General features: G+C 36.5%; 1 protein-coding gene across 1 annotated transcript in view; it reads right to left on the bottom strand.

The window, feature by feature from the left end:
* Nucleotides 1-19,959, bottom strand: part of SCFD1 (sec1 family domain containing 1) — a 109,206-nt gene that overhangs the window by 68,292 nt on the left and 20,955 nt on the right. Inside the window, exons 7-10 of the mRNA XM_068991605.1 lie at nt 16,998-17,087; nt 14,377-14,432; nt 13,335-13,420; nt 10,708-10,807 (exon numbers count right to left, since the gene is read on the bottom strand). Of these exons, the coding sequence (XP_068847706.1) occupies nt 10,708-10,807; nt 13,335-13,420; nt 14,377-14,432; nt 16,998-17,087 (332 nt within the window). The remainder of the gene's footprint in view (nt 1-10,707; nt 10,808-13,334; nt 13,421-14,376; nt 14,433-16,997; nt 17,088-19,959) is intronic.

Here is a 19,959-nt window from a genome sequence, read left to right as displayed (position 1 = left end):
ATGAGTATAATACCCAAAGCAATCTATAGATTGAATGCAATCCCTATCAAGCTATCAACGGTATTTTCACAGAACTAGAACAAATAATTTCACAATCTGTATGGAAATACAAAAAACCTCGAATAGCCAAAGCAATCTTGAGAAAGAAGAATGGAACTGGACGAATCAACCTCTCTGACTTCAGGCTCTACTACAAACCCACAGTCATCAAGACAGTATGGTACTGGCACAAAGACAGAAATATAGATCAATGGAACAAAATAAAAGCCCAGAGATAAATCCATGTACCTATGGACACCTTATCTTTGACAAAGGAGGCAAGAATTTACAGTGGAGAAAAGACAATCTCTTTAACAAGTGGTGCTGGGAAAACTGGTCAACCACTTGTAAAAGAATGAAACTAGATCACTTTCTAACACCATACACAAAAATAAACTCAAAATGGATTAAAGATCTAAACGTAACACCAGAAACTATAAAGCTCCTAGAAGAAAACAGACAAAACACTCTCCGACATAAATCACAGCAGGATCCTCTATGACCCACCTCCCAGAGTATTGGAAATAAAAGCAGAAATAAACAAATGGGACCTAATTAAAATTAAAAGCTTCTGCACAACAAAGGAAACTATAAGCAAGGAGAAAAGACAGCCTTCAGAATGGGAGAAAATAATAGCAAACGAAGCAACTGACAAAGAATTAATCTCAAAAATATACAAGCAACTCCTGCAGTTCAATTTCAGAACAATAAACGACCCAATCAAAAAATGGGCCAAAGAATTAAACAGACATTTCTCCAAAGAAGACATACAGATGGCTAACAAACACATGAAAAGATGCTCAACATCACTCATTATCAGAGAAATGCAAATCAAAACCATAATGAGGTACCATTTCATGCCAGTCAGAACGGCTGCTATCCAAAAGTCTACAAGCAATAAATGCTGGAGAGGGTGTGGAGAAAAGGGAACCCTCTTACACCGTTGGTGGGAATGCAAACTAGTACAGCCACTATGGAGAACAGGGTGGAGATTCCTTAAAAAACTGGAAATAGAACTGCCATATGATCCAGCAATCCCACTACTGGGAATACACACTGAGGAAACCAGAATTGAAAGAGACACGTGTACCCCAATGTTCATCACAGCACTGTTTAGAATAGCCAGGACATGGAAGCAACCTAGATGTCCATCAGCAGACAAATGGGTAAGAAAGCTGTGGTACATATACACAATGGAATATTACTCAGCCATTAAAAAGAATACATTTGAATCAGTTCTAATGAGGTGGATGAAACTGGAGCCTATTATACAGAGTGAAGTAAGCCAGAAAGAAAAACACCAACACAGTATACTAACACATATATATGGAATTTAGAAAGATGGTAATGATAACCTGTATGCGAGACAGCAAAAGAGACACAGATGTATAGAACAGTCTTTTGGACTCTGTGGGAGAGGGCGAGGTTGGGATGATTTGGGAGAATGGCATTGAAACATGTATATTATCATATGTGAAACGAATCACCAGTCCAGGTTCAATGCATGAGACAGGGTGTTCAGGGCTGATGCACTGGGATGACTCAGAGGGATGGGATGGGGAGGGAGGTGGGGGGGGTGGTTCAGGATGGGGAACACATGTACACCTGTGGCGGATTCATGTCAATGTATGGCAAAACCACTACAATATTGTAATTAGCTTCCAATTAAATACATTTATATTAAAAAAAAAGAAAATGAGTTATTACAAAATGTTTTTCTAATACCCTTTTATTCTATATTAACTTGGAAATGTCGACGTTCACTCTTGCCATCTCTTGTTTGACCACTTCCAATTTGCCTTGATTCATGGACCTGACATTCCAGGTTCCTATGCAATATTGCTCTTTACAGCATCAGACCTTGCTTCTATCACCAGTCACATCCACAGCTGGGTATTGTTTTTGCTTTGGCTCCATCCCTTCATTCTTTCTGGAGTTATTTCTCCACTGATCTCCAGTAGCATGTTGGGCACCTAGTGACCTGGGGAGTTCCTCTTTCAGTATCCTATTATTTTGCCTTTTCATTCTGTTCATGGGGTTCTCAAGGCAAAAATACTGAAAAGGCAGAGGAACCAGAGATCAAATTGCCAACATCCGCTGGATCATGGGAAAAGCAAGAAAGTTCCGCAAAAACATCTATTTCTGCTTTATTGACTATGCCAAAGCCTTTGACTGTGTGGATCACAATAAACTGTGGAACATTCTGAAAGAGATGGGAATACCAGACCACCTGACCTGCCTCTTGAGAAATCCATATGCAGGTCAGGAAGCAACAGTTAGAAATGGACATGGAACAACAGACTGGTTCCAAAAAGGAAAAGGAGTACGTCCAGGCTGTGTATTGTCACCCTGCTTATTTAACTTCTATGCAGAATACATCATGAGAAATGCTGGACTGGAAGAAACACAAGCTGGAATCAAGATTGCCGGGAGAAATATCAATAACCTCAGATATGCAGATGACACCACCCTTATGGCAGAAAGTGAGGAGGAACTAAAAAGCCTCTTGATGAAAGTGAAAGTGGAGAGTGAAAAAGTTGGCTTAAAGCTCAACATTCAGAAAATGAAGATCATGGCATCCGGTCCCATCACTTCATGGGAAATAGGTGGGGAAACAGTGGAAACAGTGTCAGACCTTATTTTTTGGGCTCCAAAATCACTGCAGATGGTGATTGTAGCCATGAAATTAAAAGACGCTTACTCCTTGGAAGAAAAGTTATGACCAACCTAGATAGCATATTCAAAAGCAGAGACATTATTTGCTGACTAAGGTCCGTGTAGTCAAGGCTATGGTTTTTCCTGTGGTCATGTATGGATGTGAGAGTTGGACTGTGAAGAAGGCTGAGCGCCAAAGAATTGATGCTTTGGAACTGTGGTGTTGGAGAAGACTCTTGAGAGTCCCTTGGACTGCAAGGAGATCCAACCAGTCCATTCTGAAGGAGATCAGCCCTGGGATTTCTTTGGAAGGAATGATGCTAAAGCTGAAACTCCCAGTACTTTGGCCACCTCATGCGAAGACTTGACTCACTGGAAAAGACTCTGATGTTGGGAGGGATTGGGGGCAGGAGGAGAAGGGGACAAAAGAGGATGAGATGGCTGGATGGCATCACTGACTCGATGGACTCGAGTCTGAGTGAACTCCGGGAGTTGGTGATGGACAGGGAGGCCTGGCGTGCTGCGATTCATGGGGTCGCAAAGAATCGGACACGACTGAGCAACTGAACTGACTGAACTTGGAAATGACTTCCTTTTCTTGAGTGGTACGTACAAAATGAACTTTATTAAAGTCCTTATGTATATTAGTATAAATTCTGATCTAATGAGTCAGTAGTGGAGGGCCAAGGGTTCGAAAACACGGCACCCAAGATTTGAAAAAAAAACAAAGACCAACTAAAAGACAAGACACTGTGATGAAATGAAGCCCATTACATTTGCCTAAAACTCACTGCAGTTCAACAATGAAAACCATAGTCACTGCAACCAAGACATAATAAAAAGGAATCATGACTTTCTAATTACTTATTTTGCTTCTTATATCCTGATAAAGGAAAGGCACACTGCTAAGTTTTTCATCAGAAGAGTGTCTTTCCCATATTAAATGACAATTATCCTCTGACACACAGAGAAGCTGTGTGAATTACATAAATATTACCAATGTTCTGGATTTTCAGGCAAAAATATTTAATATAAAAAACAAGTTCCAATTTCAAGTTAAACTTGAAATTCTCATCTAGAACTCTTGCTCCATCTTGTGGAGGTAGAGGGTATAACTATTAAGGAGTTAAAGTTTGGAGGAAGCTTCCTAAGCTGTGGTTTTTAACAATCATCATCAACAACAATAACAAAAGCCTTGGTTACAATTGGCTATGCTATCTCAGTCGTAGTTTTTTCACATCTACAAACTGTATTAAAATTAACGAACAGGATTAAGTCAATGTAAGTTGTATAGGTTATTATAAATGATTTTTTTCAAAGAATATTTTCATAAGACCATTTGTGTTATGAGAAAAGATGCCTTAAAGGGTAATACGGAATCTGAGAACCTAGCCTCAGAAAGAAAGTTAACTAGAGATGTGCACTTCTCTATTATTTATAACACAAAATAAAAATACCAATAACTCAAATATCTGCAGGAATACATTTTATTGGAATGGGCTGCATGGAGGTTATTTACAACCCATCTATTCTTACCTCCACATAGGCAGGGATCATGCCTGCTTGGTTTTCCTTAAATCCCAGGGACCAGCACAGTGTCTGGTACAGAGGAGGCACATAGTATTTGTTGAATTGAACTGATTGAAAATACATGGTTTCCAACTTTTTATTCTGTGAAGATCAGAACAGCCCCCCAAGTCCCTATCGTATACTTCTACCATCTTGTATTTTTAAAGTATATTTTAACCTCAAAGAGTAGAAAATAAAAATTATTAACAGTATATTCTATCTCATAAGGATTACAAGGGTAATAAAATGTAAAGCATTAAAAAAAACTAGTATAAAGCTCAGTCAGAAAAACTCATTTCATATTCCTTAATATTCGCATTTCACTCTAGAACAGCAAAAAAATCTCAAAACCAGTATATGCCTTGCCTAGTTTGGGGGAATGTCTACTGTAACTTGTGTTTCTCAAGTTTTCTACTGACAGTGGGGACTCAGCTTATTCCTTTACACTGCAATTACCTCTACACACACATTTTATTTCCTTCACTCAGAGCAGCACATACTTTCATTTCCTCCAGGAACGCTTCAAGTTCAGGTATTAGAAAGGATCCCAGTATCTCAATGCTCTATACAGCCTCCACACACCAGTGGCAGGAGTGAATATGTGACCTCTGAACTATATGCTCTAAGACCCTTGCTCCCACCCAACAGTCAGGGTCCCAACCAATTAAAGCTAATTTGAGACTATCAAAACTACCTCATCATGTCCATCAATCCATTTGAGTCTTTATATTATCCCCTTCCAGATCCCATCTCTCATTCTTACTGGATTCCTGAAACCATTCTGTCTACCCTCTAGAACTTGTACCCAGTCATCAGCAAAGTCTCCTATTCTGAACATATATTCTCAATGTCCATTGTACCTTCTTGCTCTAGTTGAACTACAACTGGCAATCCCCTGTAGCCTTCTCAGATAGCAATCACCTTCTTTTTTACTTGTCACACGTCTCGTACTACTGGACTCAGGATCGGGCTGGGTGTCTTCCTTGTTACTCCCAGACTCTTCACTTGTCCTCTTCCTAAAACAACTCCAGCTCTGAAGCCCCCATCATCAGCCTGTAACAGAAGTTCTTAAGAAACAATTCTGCCCTTCTTTGGCCTCTGGGTATATGTGACAATGGTTGTCAGAACTAAGGGCTGCTATTGGTATCTAGAGGGTAGAGGTCAGGGATGCTGCTAAACATCCTACAAAGCATACGAAAGCCCCCTACAACAAAGGATTATCAGGCCCCAAATGTCAATAAATGTCAACGCTAGGAAACTCTGGTCTGTAGTTGTTCTGGTCACTAATGGCCTCCTTCAGACCTATAGGACACTCTTATCTCTACAATCAACTTTTCTATCAATCACCAATGGGGAATACATAAATGTTTCTGCTGTGCTGCTGCTGCTGCTAAGTCACTTCAGTCGTGTCCGACTCTGTGCGACCCCATAGACAGCAGCCCACCAGGCTCCCCCGTCCCTGGGATTCTCCAGGCAAGCACACCGGAGTGGACTGCCATTTCCTTCTCTAATGCATGAAAGTGGAATGTGAAAGTGAAGTCACTCAGTCGTGTCCCACTCTTGGTGACCCCATGGACTGCAGCCTACCAGGCTCCTCCGTCCATGGGATTTTCCAGGCAAGAGTACTGGAGTGGGGTGCCATTGCCTTCTCCAAACATGCTGTACTTCTTCTCATTTAAAAATCTTTCTGGGGGGCTTTCCTGATGACTCATTGGTAAAGAACACTCCTGCTAATGCAGGAAACACAAGTTCAGTCTCGGGTCTGGGAAGATCCCACACGCCATGGAACAACTATGCTGGAGCACCATAACTATTGAGCCTCTGCTCCGGAGGCAGGAACAGCAACTACTGAGCCCTTGAGCCACAACTCCTGATGCCCGCATGCCTCAGAGCCCATGCCCAGCAACAAGAGGCCCATGCACCACAACCAGAGAGTAGCCCCTACTTGTCAAAACTAAAGAAAAGATGCAACAATGAAGACCTAGCACAGCCAAAATATATAAATAGATAAAATCATTAAAATCCTATTCACCACTCCCATCTCTAGATATTGAAAAGCCTCAGAGATCAGTTCTTAGACCTCTTCGCTCTTCTCTATCGATATTCATTCCCTTGGTGATTCCATCTTATCTCCTGGTTTTAAATGCCACTTATATATGAACTACTTCTAAATTTACTTCTCTAGACGTTTCGCCTTAACTTCAGACTCCTATACTGAAGTATAGCTAATATCAACTACCTACCTAATGATATTAGCTATATTTCAGTTATTTTAATAAGTATCTCACATTTAATATATCCAAAACTCAACCTCTGATCTTCCCCCCCAAAACTGCTTCTTCCACATCTTTCCCATCTCAATAGTGTTCATTCACAACGACCAAAACTTTGGCATCATCTTTGGCTCTTCTCTCTTACATCTCACATACAATTCATCAGTCAATTCTATTACTCTACATTTAAGAGTGATCAATGCAAAGAAATAGAGGAAAACAACAGAATGGGAAAGTCTAGAGATCTCTTCAAGAAAATTAGATACCAAGGGAATATTTCATGGAAAGACGGCCACAATAAAGGACGGAAATGATATGGACCTAACAGAAGCAGAAGATATTAAGAAGAGGTGGCAAGAATACACAGAAGAACTATACAAAAAGATCTTCACGACCCAGTTAATCATGATGGTGTGATCACCAACCTAAAGCCAGATATCCGGAATGTGAAGCCAAGTGGGCCTTAGGCAGCATCACTATGAACAAAGTTAGTGGAGATGATGGAATGGAATTCCAGTTGAGCTATTTCAAATCCTGAAAGATGATGCTGTGCGAGTGCTGCACTCAATACGCCAGCAAATTTGGAAAACTCAGCAGTGCCCACAGGACTGGAAAAGGTTAGTTTTCATTCTAATCCCAAAGAAAGGCAATGCCAAAGAATGCTCAAACTACCACACAACTGCACTCATCTCACACACCAGCAAAGTAATGCTCAAAATTCTCCAAGCCAGGCTTCAACAAGTACATGAATTGAGAACTTCCAGATGTTCAAGCTGGATTTAGAAAAGGCAGAGGAACCAGAAATCAAGTTGCCAACATTCACTGGATCATCGAAAAAGCAAGAGAGTTCCAGAAAAATAGCTACTTCTGCTTAACTGACTATGCCAAAGTTTTTGACTGTGTGGATCACAACAAACTGTGGAAAATTCTGAAAGAGATGGGAATACCAGACCACCTGACCTGTCTCCTGAGAAATCTGTATGCAGGTCAGGAAGCAACAGTTAGAACTGGACATGGAACAACAGACTGGTTCCAAATAGGAAAAGGAGTACATCAAGGCAGTATATTGTCACCCTGCTTATTTAACTTCTATGCAGAGTACATCATGAGAAACGCTGGGCTGGAAGAAGCACAAGCTGCAATCAAGATTGCCGGGAGAAATATCAATAACCTCAGATATGCAGATGACACCACTCTTATGGCAGAAAGCAAAGAACTAAAGAGCCTCTTGATGAAAGTGAAAGAGGAGAGTGAAAAAGTTGGCTTGAAACTCAAAATTCAGAAAACGAAGATCATGGCATCCATCCCATCACTTCATAACAAATTGATGAGGAAACAGTGGAAACAGTGACAGACTTTATCTTTTTGAGCTCCAAAATCACTGCAGATGGTGATTGCAGCCATGAAATTAAAAGACGCTAACTCCTTGGAAGAAAAGTTATAACCAACCTAGACAGCATATTCAAAAGCAGAGACATTACTTTGCCAACAGAGGTCCATCTAGTCAAAGCTATGGTTTTTCCTGTGGTCATGTATGGATTTGAGAGTTGGACTATAAAGAAAGCTGAGCACTGAAGAATTGATGCTTTTGAACTGTTGTGTTGGAGAAGACTCTTGGAGAATCTCCTGGACTGCAAGGAGATCCAACCAGTTCATCCTAAAGGAAATGAGTCCTGAATATTCATTGGAAGAACTGATGCTGAAGTGGAAACTCCAATATTTGGCCACCTGATGTGAAGAACGGACTCATTTGAAAGGACCCTGATGCTGGGAAAGATTGAAGCTGGGAGGAGAAGAGGATGTCAGAGGATGAGATGGTTGGATGGCATCACCAACTCAATGGACATGAGTTTGAGTAAACTCAGGGAGTTGGTGATGGACAGGGAGGCCTGGGTGCTGCAGTCCATGGGGTCGCAGAGTTGGATACGACTGAGCAACTGAACTGAACAGACTATCACAACCATCACCACTTCCATCCTGTTGTAGATCTCTACCATCTCTCTTTTTTGGCAGACATGCATACTTATTTATTAATCCATTTTCCATTCAAAGGGGGAGATATGCAACCTCTCCAGACTGTTTTTTGTCTTGATGCTTTATATTATCTACCATCTCGTACGATAACTGCAACACTGAACTGATCTTCTTGACCCTTTCTATGGCCCCAAGGAGTCTTTCAATATATTAGGCTGGCCAAAAAGTCTCTTCTGTTCTTCCACTGTATGGAAAATAGTAGCTAGGATGATACTCTCAAAATGTGTATCAGATGTCACTCCTTTACCCAAAACTGCACCTGGCTCTCCACTTCCCTCAAATCAACATCCTGGACCTCCCTGGTGTTCCAGTGCTTAAGAATCCACCTGCCAATGTAGGGGACGTAGGTTGTCAAGGAAGATCCCACATGCCATAGGCCAACTAGGTCCCATGTGCCAGAACTACTGGGTCCATGTGCTGCAACAACTGAAGCTCGCGTGCCCTAGAGCTCATGCTCCACAACAGGAGAAGCCACCACAATGAGAAACCTGCACACTGCTGGCTCCCCACTCGCCACAACTGGAGAAAGCTCACACGCAACAACAAAGACCCAGTGAAGCAAGAAAGACAGTATTAAAAAAAAAATCAATATCCTTACTGTGGCCTTTATGCTACACTGCACCCTGTGTTCCATTTTACTTCATCTCCTGCTACTTTCCCCTGCCTTACTTGCTCTGGCCACTTTGGCTGCCTTGCCACGTTTTAAAGATATCAGGCATCCTTCTGCCTAGAATGCGAGTAAGCATCCCATACAGTTATATAAAGTTAGTACCTTTTCTTTAGATCATCCCTCAAATGTCTCTTTTTCAGTGAGGTCTTCCCTATTTTTAAACTGCAAACCTGTTCACCATTACCTACTTTACTTTTCTGCAGATTACTTTTCACCTTATGAAATATTACATATTCTGTTTATTGCTTGTCTCTCCTACAAGAAAGAATGCTACAAGAAGAAGGGAATATTTTCACGTGCTTTACTGCTAAAACAAGGGTCTAGAATGTTCTGTCAAAGCGTAAGTACTGCAATAGTAGTTCTTCAGCCTCTTATTGATTCATGAGAATCAGTTTCCATGTTCTGCTACTTACAGTTGAATTCAGCATCCCTTTGATTCTTCCTATTCTCGCTACTGAATCAGAGCGGACCACTATCATTAACACTTATCCTAGAGTCCAGAATGGCAAAGGACTCTAGGATACAGAATTGCACAGAACTGCCAATTTCCATCAGTAATCTTAACATCTCTTACAGCTAGAGTCTGTCTTTTAAAGAAATAAACCATGAAACCAAAACCGTATCTTCCATGTCTTTCATTTCCTTTCTAGATGACCTTTCAGGCAGTGTTTGCAATAATGACGCTATTTAATACCATACTCCCTAGAAGCCTGGGCTAGGATTTAGTAAATTGCAGAGTGCTGATCTTGGCAGAGTCAATAATTTGGGTTCAAATTCTTTAATTTCTGTGTCTCAATTTTTCTATCTTACAAACGGGGACTATTCTGGCCCTTTTATATAGTGTGTTATACAGAAATTACTTGTGTACATCTTTTCTTTACATTGCCTTTGAGACTAGGGCTGTTTTTACTTATCTGTGTATATCACATGCTGTTTATAAAATTTAGTAGATGAATATATGCATGTATAAATACAGATTTTAGTTTCAAGCATGAAAATACCTATGTGGAATTACTTCAGAAAACATACAATGTAATATAAAAAATACTATTTATTTTTATCATAAAATGAGGCTTAACAGATTCCCAGGGAAAAAGGGAAAAAAAAAGACAAACAAACAGCTTTTCTCCCCAGGGAGAACAAATTTATTTAGATACTCATTATGAAAAATTTAAAAAAAAGTCCAGCCACTCATCTTCCTCCATTCTTTCCTCCCCCATCATTTCAACAATACCACTGACTTATCTTATAATATAAAGACTATAAATTTGGAACTTTAAACCTTAAGGTTTCACTATTCTTCAGCCTCTACATCCAGTGATTCCAAATTCCATTCCTTTTATTGTTTCCATTTCTTGGCTGCATCCTTCTCATCTGTGTTTCTGTAGCTGTGATGTTAGTTTTAAGTTAAGGAGACCACTGAATGTTACTACATGTTAGCAGAAAGTAGTATATTTAGTCTCTTACCAGTACATCATGCACCAACGCTTGATATGTCCAAGTATGGTGTAAAGGAGTTGCCAAATCTATGTTTCTGTCCACAAGGACTAATAAGGGCCTTTGGAAGCTGTAAATATATTAAAAAAACTATGTAACTATTGATACCAGTGTATACATCTAAATTCTCCTAATACTTTCAGTGTACTGTCATTTTGATATAATATGTTAATATTGATATTCCATAATACTTTCCTTTCTAAAAAGTTTCCAAGTACAAACAAGTAATGCTTTGGACTATCCTAGGGCCTGTGTATGATATATTTTATGTCTTAGTCAACTTTCTTAAAGGAAAAAAATCGATACAAATACTTCTACACAATAATTTTTAGTTATCAAAGTAAGAATAAGTTGCTTCTACTCAGATTTAAATTTTACATTTTTGGAGAAACAAAATGAAAGCCCTTTGTCAACTTCAGGAAAAACAATTAGACAGTAGGATCTTACAAATTTATACAAATGTTCCAATGGTTTCATAAATTACAAATTCCATTTTTCCTGTAAACACAAATTCAAAAAAGCAGATTCAAGAGAAGAGCCTCACAAAAACCCTATCCCACTACATGAAACTAAAACCATGCAACAACAGTAACTAATTATATAATTATTCACTTACCATACATTTCAAATATTATTTAACTCTATTGTTATCATCTAGATGCAAAATAAACATCTAAAGCAAATTGAGGCACAGAGTCATCTGGTTATCATGTGTCTCCAAAAGTCACAGAGTTTTTGCTTTAGAGAGTACAAGAGTATCAAGAGTACACATCAATTTTCAATAAGCATAGCTGCCTGATTATATTTACCATATATATTTCCTCCTGCACGAGACCTCTGACCATTTCAGTAACAGGGTATAAGACAGTGAATTCCCAACTGCACTAATTATAAGACTTGTTGATAAAAAGGCAGGAGTAGCACCCTTATCACCACCTACTATCCTTTATTATTCCACAGCTAGGTGGAGGGCAGGGAACACGGCCTATGGCAGCGTTTCTTAACTCAGCACTATTGACATCTGGGGCTGAATAATTCCTTATTATGGGGAGTTGTCCTCTGTAGTGTCAAATGTACAGCAGCATCCCACAGTGCACCCCTGGATTCCAGTAGCATCTACCCAGTTGTGACAACTGACCTGTCTCTAGACATTACCAAATTCTTGGTGAGAATCATTAGCTACAACTGGATTTAAATACATTTAACAATAATCCAACCAGGCTGCCTGCCTGCCTGCCTGCCTGCTGAGTTGCTTCAGTCATGTCTGACTTTTTCAACCCCATGGACTATACCCCGCCAGAATACTGGGCAGAATACTGGAGTGGGTTGCCATGCCCTTCTCCCCAACAAGGCTACTGACCCCAATTCAAATAATTTAGAAATGCATATAACAAACTAAAAATAAGACAGTTATATTATGATTTTGTGAATACACTAAAAAAAAATTATCTAAATAAAATAGTGCCTTTATTTTAGTTTCTAACACCTATACCAGAGCACAATAAAAAAGGAACTGTTCAATAAGGTATGCTACAGTGGTTGCTTCTGTTAAAAAAAAAAAATTAAGATGAGAATTTGATCTCTCTGCTCTACTTAATAAAAAATATTTAGAAGAATATTTAGAAAGGGCAGTGAAACTGAAGAACAGTTTAACACAGGAAGTGAAATAGCTGAACAAACAATTGAAACACAATGTTAGTGTTAACTCTAAATGATAGGAATAGTATACAAGACTGCAGGAGCCATCAAATTGACTTGAAGTCTATGCAAGGTTACCATAAAATGGTAATTCCTGGAAGGCAGTTTTCACAGGCTTTATTTATTAATTCACCTAAGATGAGGGGTAACAATTTTCCAAAATACTATCTATTCCCCTTGAAATAATTTCTAGCCAAGGGCATGGGTTTATTTCTTCACCCCAATATTGTCTATTATTTTTAATAATCAAAAGTTACATGCACTATAATGGGTAGTTTTTAAAAAGAGTATTTCTATTCCATAATAATAAAGCCATCAATAACTTTGGTATTATCTACTTATGCTAGACATGGTAACAAAGACAAAAATATTTTGTTGATATTTTAATGTAAAAATGGAAACCAGTTTAGTAGACAAGTAGAAGCTGACATAGGCATTACCAGTTTCTCACTTACTTTTTTCCATTACTAAAAGGCTAAATGATAATGAAAAGAAAGTGGCTTTGGTCAGAGCCATATAAACAGAAAAATACGTATTTTTTTAACAAAGCAAAACTTTTATCTTTAATATATTTACACTGTGGTTGATTTTGTTTCTACACACAGTATAATATTAACTTACTGGGAAATATATATTCATTCATTCAGTAAATTTTACTGAACATCTACCAGGCATAGGTACTGTTAAACAGAAAAATTTATCCTATAAAAGATGATAAAAATGCAAAACAGAAAATTCCAACAAAAGAAGGTAAATTAAATAAAATATTACATTTGTATTTTTAAGAGCAATTTGAATCAAAACCCTGATTTTGACTTTCTAGTATAAGAATATTCTATCAGACAAGGAAAACAACCAAAAATCCCTCATTTTCAAGAGTATATTAACTAACATAATACCTGAATTGGCCAGCTCCAAGTGTGTCACCTGTAAAAAGACTGTTTCTTGCATCTCTCAGATTTTCCCGAAGTTTCTTATCCAGTTTCTGAAAAAAGAAATTTTACATTAACTCTTAAAGAATAATTCACAGAACTTTATATAGGGTAGTATACAATGTACTCTTAATTTTAAACTAAGAAATTTAGAATTCTTTTATAAAACAGTAATTCTAAACTTTTAGCTTCTTTATTATACAATATCATCCTAACCTGGACTTGAAAAGACCAATGCTATTTCTATTCAGACCAGATTTCACTAATAATCACTTTTGGTTGATGATTTTTACTTTAGGTAACGACTCACCCTCTCTTCCAAAGCATAACTCTGCTGTACCAAGGAAGCTGTCTAAACAGTGTGGCTACAAGAGGCTCCAGAAGAGAAATGGAATACGTGAAAGAAACCAGCTCTCTAGTTGTCAATGATTCATCTGGACTAATAAAACCCCAAAATGGTTGTGTATCTTCTTCCATCTTTCCATACCATTTACCTTCTTTTCAGTACCTCTACAATTTCTCTAATCTCTTATTTTTTAATCCTTAAAGCAATTTTTGAATGCTCATTTTACACTGAATTAAAGTATTAAGAGAACAAAATATACTTCATCATTTAAAAAATTATTATAATTGCTAACAAATGTTTGTTAAATGACATTAAGTATATATTAAATGATTAGGGCAACCAAGTAAGTATAAAATACTACTTAGACAAAGGTAAATGAGAAATATATATTTCAGTAAAAAAGAAACAGGGCTGGTACAGCAAATTCACACTGGAGTAAATAATTTTACTTCATCATAAGATCACAATGATTACTTTCTGTTTTTGGTGGAATCCCAATGTTATTGAAAAAACAAAACAAAACAACATTTGCCTTTGGCACTTAATATAGAACCCATAACTAGTATACATACATACTTAATATTAACTAAAACATTTGAGGAATGTAAGGAAAACAACTGACACAATATTCTTTATCTCCAATGGGTATTTGCATGAACTCACCACTGCTACCATTTCTGCTGCTGTTCCTCTTGAACATCTGATTATAGGGACAGCACCTATTTTAATAATAGATGTTAGCAATGATTTCAGCTCTTAATTAAAATACTTATAAAATACATTGGCATCAAACAATAATATATAAAGGATGTGTTAAAGGCTACAAACATGTAAGGATTTATGGTTTTGAGAGGAAATGGACTTTTCCATAATGAACATCAGGGAGTCAGAAAAAGATGACCTTTATATTGTAGGGGCCAATCAGTGCGACCCTATCTTTTCAATGGACTAACTAAATCAGCACTTTGATACTCTATAGGCAGTTTCAAAAAAGTTTACTCTCTGCCCACTGGGTTCGTTAATACTTAACTGAAAAGAGTTTATCTAATTTAACAGTTTGGTTGTTGTTTTTTTGTATTACAAATTAGTCTTTTAAAAAATACAATTAAAAAGACAGTAGAAAACACATTCTTTGCATAATGTATTAATAAAATGCTCCTAAAGTTGGCCTAAATTTATTATCAAACCAACTCATTTTAGACTTCTTAATTTCTATTATTCCAAGTTTCACTGAAGGCTGAAATCCTAAAATGAGAAAAAAAATCACATTGCAAAATCTCATAAAACAAACTAAGAACACTGTAATATTTATATGCTGACATTTTTTACATTTTAGATTCTATACAAAGAATGCTCAGCCAATTGTGAAAGTAAAAACATGAGATATTAGTATATTTTTTAAAACTTTGTTTTTTTCTGATGGTAAGCTATTTTTATGTCTGTCCTAAGAAAATTCCATATTAGAAATGCATAAAGTTAATTCTCTTGATTCCAGCATTCCAAAATACTCTCCACTAAGAATTAGCTAGGAATGCGTTCAGGTTATATTCTACATATTTTGAAAATAAGTATGTGTGTGTGGCATGTATATAGGATATTTTATATACTGTCCTTAAATTGACTTTTTTTCACACTTAATTTATTATTGATATCTTCTAATGTCAGGTTGGCAGTAATTCCAATTTTTCCTTTGAGAAGATCACTTTCTAATACTCTACATAATAAATGTGGCTCTACCACTTCAGTGACCTGCATACTTCTATTTCAATCTACCCTCACTTTGAAAATATAGTTATCATCAACTGAAAATAAACTTAATGTCCACAATAACTCTAGCAATCAGTGAAATTCTGGAAAATATGTGTGACAGTAAAAACAGAAAGATTAACTTTGTCTGTTTAATGACTAAAAGTGGTATGCATGCGTTTTCTTTAAAAAAAAAAGCCCAACAACAATCCCATTTGAAGGTACTGAGAACAATCGAAAGCAAGTAGAAAGTGGAGGAGGGTAAAACTCTTTAGAGAAATGCTTAAAAACCAAGACTTTTAACCAGCTTTCCTCCTGAGGGTACTTTCCAGTTTACATGGCACACAGGAGAAAGAGCTCAAGCAGAAAACAGAAAACTCACTGAGCTGGGGAACCAAAGCCTGGACTTCAGGGCTGGAAATTAAAGGTAAAAATCACAGAAAGGAAGAGCCCCAAAATCTGTATGCAAATTCTTGTCAAACTTTTGTCTGAATGTTATGCATCTATCTCTCAATTTTCTCAATTCTGAAATGGAGACAAATTTAATTAACCTAGTGTAAGAATCATTTTAACTGAAAGGTTTTCAGTGTCTGCAAAATTAAAATTAAAATCGCAATTAGAAGGTTTCTAAAAAGATCCATTCTGTTTTTTTTCTTTTTGTTGGAGTATAGTTGCTGTACAATGTTGTGTTAGTTTCTGCTGTACAGCAAAGTGAATCAGATATATGAACACATATAGCTACTCTTTTTTTAGATTTCCTTCCCATTTAGGTCACCACGGGTCATTAAGTAGAGTTCACTGTGCTATACAGTAGATTCTCATTAGTTATGTATTTTATACATAGTGTGTGTATGTAAATATATGTCAATCCCAATCTCCCAACTCACCCCCTTTCCCCCATCTTGGTAACCATAAACTTATTCTCTACATCTGTGATTCTATTTCTGCTTTGCAAATAAGTTAATCTGTACCATTTTTCTAGATTTCACATATAAGCAATATTTAGATCCATTATTAGTGAAGAATAAAGTCATATAGTAGATATAGTAGTGTAACTATAAGTAACTTTATATATTCCAAAGAAATACTTAAAGTTGAGAATACATCGGATTAGTAGGTTATATAAATTCAGTGTTTTCTGGAGCCTTGGGAATTTGCTTTAATGGTTAAAAGGCATGTATCTCTCTAATCAGAAGAGTATCTGAAATTTTTCAAAATGATATATTAAAAGAAAACTAACAGGCACACAGGTGAAGCCACAAGCAAACCAAACAATGTATCAGAAAGTCACAATTACCAAAGATGTCTTAAGGCCACAACTCAGGAGAGCTGCTAAATTCTTTTAATAATTTGATCAACATCAAATTATTAAAAGAATTGTGGTTTTATAAAGTATAGAATGTATGTTTTATCCCAGCTCTGGAGAGGGCCTATACAGATCCAGACAGATCATAAGGGATCACATTACAGTAAAACAGGTGAAAATGAGTTGTTAAATAATTTATTTACTTTGGAGAAATAAAGATTTGAAAACTTACCCAGTGTAACAAAAAAACAAAAGAGGCTGTCCACAATAGTGTCCATAACAGTTTCCATTTCCGTGTCTGTGATATCTGGTCTGTTAATGGCTAAAATGACACAGGTAAAGGAGAAAAAAGTTGGAATTTATCCCTTATCTTTACTACACTTTTAAGATTATTACTAAGCACATATCAGTAGGCAGTTTTACAATCTTTGCAATCTTCAAACAAGTAAAACCCTTTTTGTTTTAAATTTTAAGTGAACAAATATCCAGTAAAAATTATGATACCTCAAAAAAAAAACCCTCAATATTGGTAGTAGTAATAAGCAGTTTCGTATCTAATAGTATCTAATACTAATGTCTAATACTAATAAGTATCTCATTAGTATTCTAATAGTATCGTATTAGAGTGCTAATAAGAAAAAAGAAAAACCTGCCACATATACTACACAAAATTTTTGCCAGAGCAAACAGGAAAATAAATATTGTATTCCTTAATTTTATTCACAAATGTTAGATGACCTCAAGAAACTACAGATTTTATTATCTAATACTGCTACAAAAGACCAATGCAAATCAATTATGGCAAGATCAACATCACGTATATTTTCTTTGTCTTGTAACAAATTGTATGAATTTCTTTTCTGATGTACTACTGTACTTAAGTGGTTCTCAAACTTTAGTGAGTATAAGAATCACTCTAAGAATATGACAGAACAGAAAGAAGTTTTTTAGGAAGCTATTAAAGATTCTTAAGCCCTTACCTTCAGGGATTCAATTCAATAGATTTGGGATAATTCTAGGAAACCTGCAATTTTGACAAACACCTGGGACTACACATTTTTTCTTTTTTGTCCCATTTCTGTCTTGGAACTTTAACAGCCAACATTTCAAATGTTTTTAAAAGGATAGAATAACGGTCCCTAGCCAGGAGGGAAGAATAAAGAGAGATGGCAAGACTACTCACTAGATGGACAACCAGACTCTGCTGTCCTGACTACTTTACTACATCATGGTTTCCACACTTGAAAAACAGTCTGCTGTGGCTATACTTTATGAAACAAAGACCTTGCCTTATATATCTTCCCCTCTCTCTGAGTTTGCAGGCCCAATGTCTGACAAGTAGATGCTCAGTAACTATTCGTCAAATGACTGACTGGACTAAAATATTATGTAATACTCTTTTTAGATTCCCAGCAACCTGAATGTGAAAACAAATATAAAATTTACTATGACCTGTGATCAGCATGAGAGGAAATATTAATCCAATTGGATAGATCAAAGCATTCAAAGGAAGTATGGTACATGCAGAGAACATAAAAGTAAAAAAGCCTTTAACCATAATCCAGATGAGGAAACACGCTGCTATTGAGTATTGCAGGCTGCCATCGATTCAAATCAGATGACAGAAATGGCATAATGTGAATTATATAAATTCAAGGCATACCAACCCAGCGTAAACAAAAAAGCAAGAGAGGCTGGCAACTAGAGTGGCCACAACAGTTTCTATTTCTGACACCTGGTCTGTTAATGGCTAAAACAACCCAGGGAAAGGAGAAAGAAGTGATCAGCATTTTATCCCTTATTTTTACTAAACTCTTAATCACTGGTTCAGGTAAAAATTGGTAGGACACCTCCAGCCTTCAGGTCTTATACCCTAGTCCCACACCTCTGAAACAACTGACCTCAACAGTCAAAACACTGTCCATCAATAAGTTCAACTCACTGTCGACAGCTACTTGGTTTGTCTGAGACATCAGCCTAAGTCTAACTGAGGTGGTGACTCTGCATTCTTTGTTTAATAAATTGCTAATCCACAAAACACAGGGGATACAGACTCAATCCATGGTATCAATATACTTGATTTATGTTAGTAACAATCTGTTTAAAATAACTACTTAAAGCACCTGTAATGTTTGAGAGGATTTGGCACATAACTACATAATGATTAAGAAAGAGCACTAACTCTGAGTGATTGCCTGGGTGTAGTAACCTGGTTTTGCCATTTCCTTATTAAGCTTCTTCTTATCTATGCCTCAGTTTTTTTCATCTAGAAAATAGAAATAATATTAATATACAACTTCATTAAGTTATTCTGAGGAGTAAATGAGCTTATATTGTAAAGAGTATATAGAATAATATTATCATTATAATTATACTACTGAGAATCTGAACAATTAACCATGTGATTAAACCTTAAAATTAATAAATTTATACTTTAAATTCAGTAATACTTTCATATGTGATTTTTTAAGTTGACAGATATAAGAAAATATTTATAAGCATGAATGTTTAATGAATTTAGACTCACTATAAATTTAACTATTTTTAATAATTATTTAAATATTTGGGCAGATTTTGTTTGTTAGATCTATAAATTTGCCTGGTGTGGTATCTGAAGAACTTAAAACTACCCATCCATAAAAAAATCATGAAATTTTGCTATCTGCAGCAATGTAGATGGACCTGGAGGATACTATGCTAAATGAAAGAAGTTATTTAGAGAGACATCACAGAGAGACAAATACTGCATGATATCACTCACATGTGAAATCTAAAAAACATAACAAACTAGTTATATAACAAAAAAGAAGCAGACTCACAGCTACAGATAGCAAACAAATGGTTACCAGTGGGGAGAGGGAAGGGGGGAACCTAGGGTTAGGGATTAAGAGGTGCAAATTATTTTAAGTCAAGATAAAATAAGCTATGAGGATACACTATACAATGCAGGGAATATAGCCAATATTTTATACAAACTATAAATGGAATATAACCTTTAAAAATTGTGAGGCACTATATTATACACCTGTAACATATAATATTGTAAATTGACTATAGATCAATTTAAAAATACTTAAAATTTAATATGCTGAATTTATAAATGGAATTTGAAGTGTTTAAAGGAATTTAACAAACTAAGTTTGTTGACTAAGTCTGTTAAATGAGACTAGAATTTAGTTGGTTCAACCTGAGCC

Source organism: Capricornis sumatraensis, chromosome 19 (assembly GCF_032405125.1).
Source record: "Capricornis sumatraensis isolate serow.1 chromosome 19, serow.2, whole genome shotgun sequence".
NCBI lineage: Eukaryota > Metazoa > Chordata > Mammalia > Artiodactyla > Bovidae > Capricornis > Capricornis sumatraensis.
The sequence above is the reverse complement of the archived record's forward strand: the minus strand, read 5'-3'. Positions and strand labels throughout refer to the sequence as shown.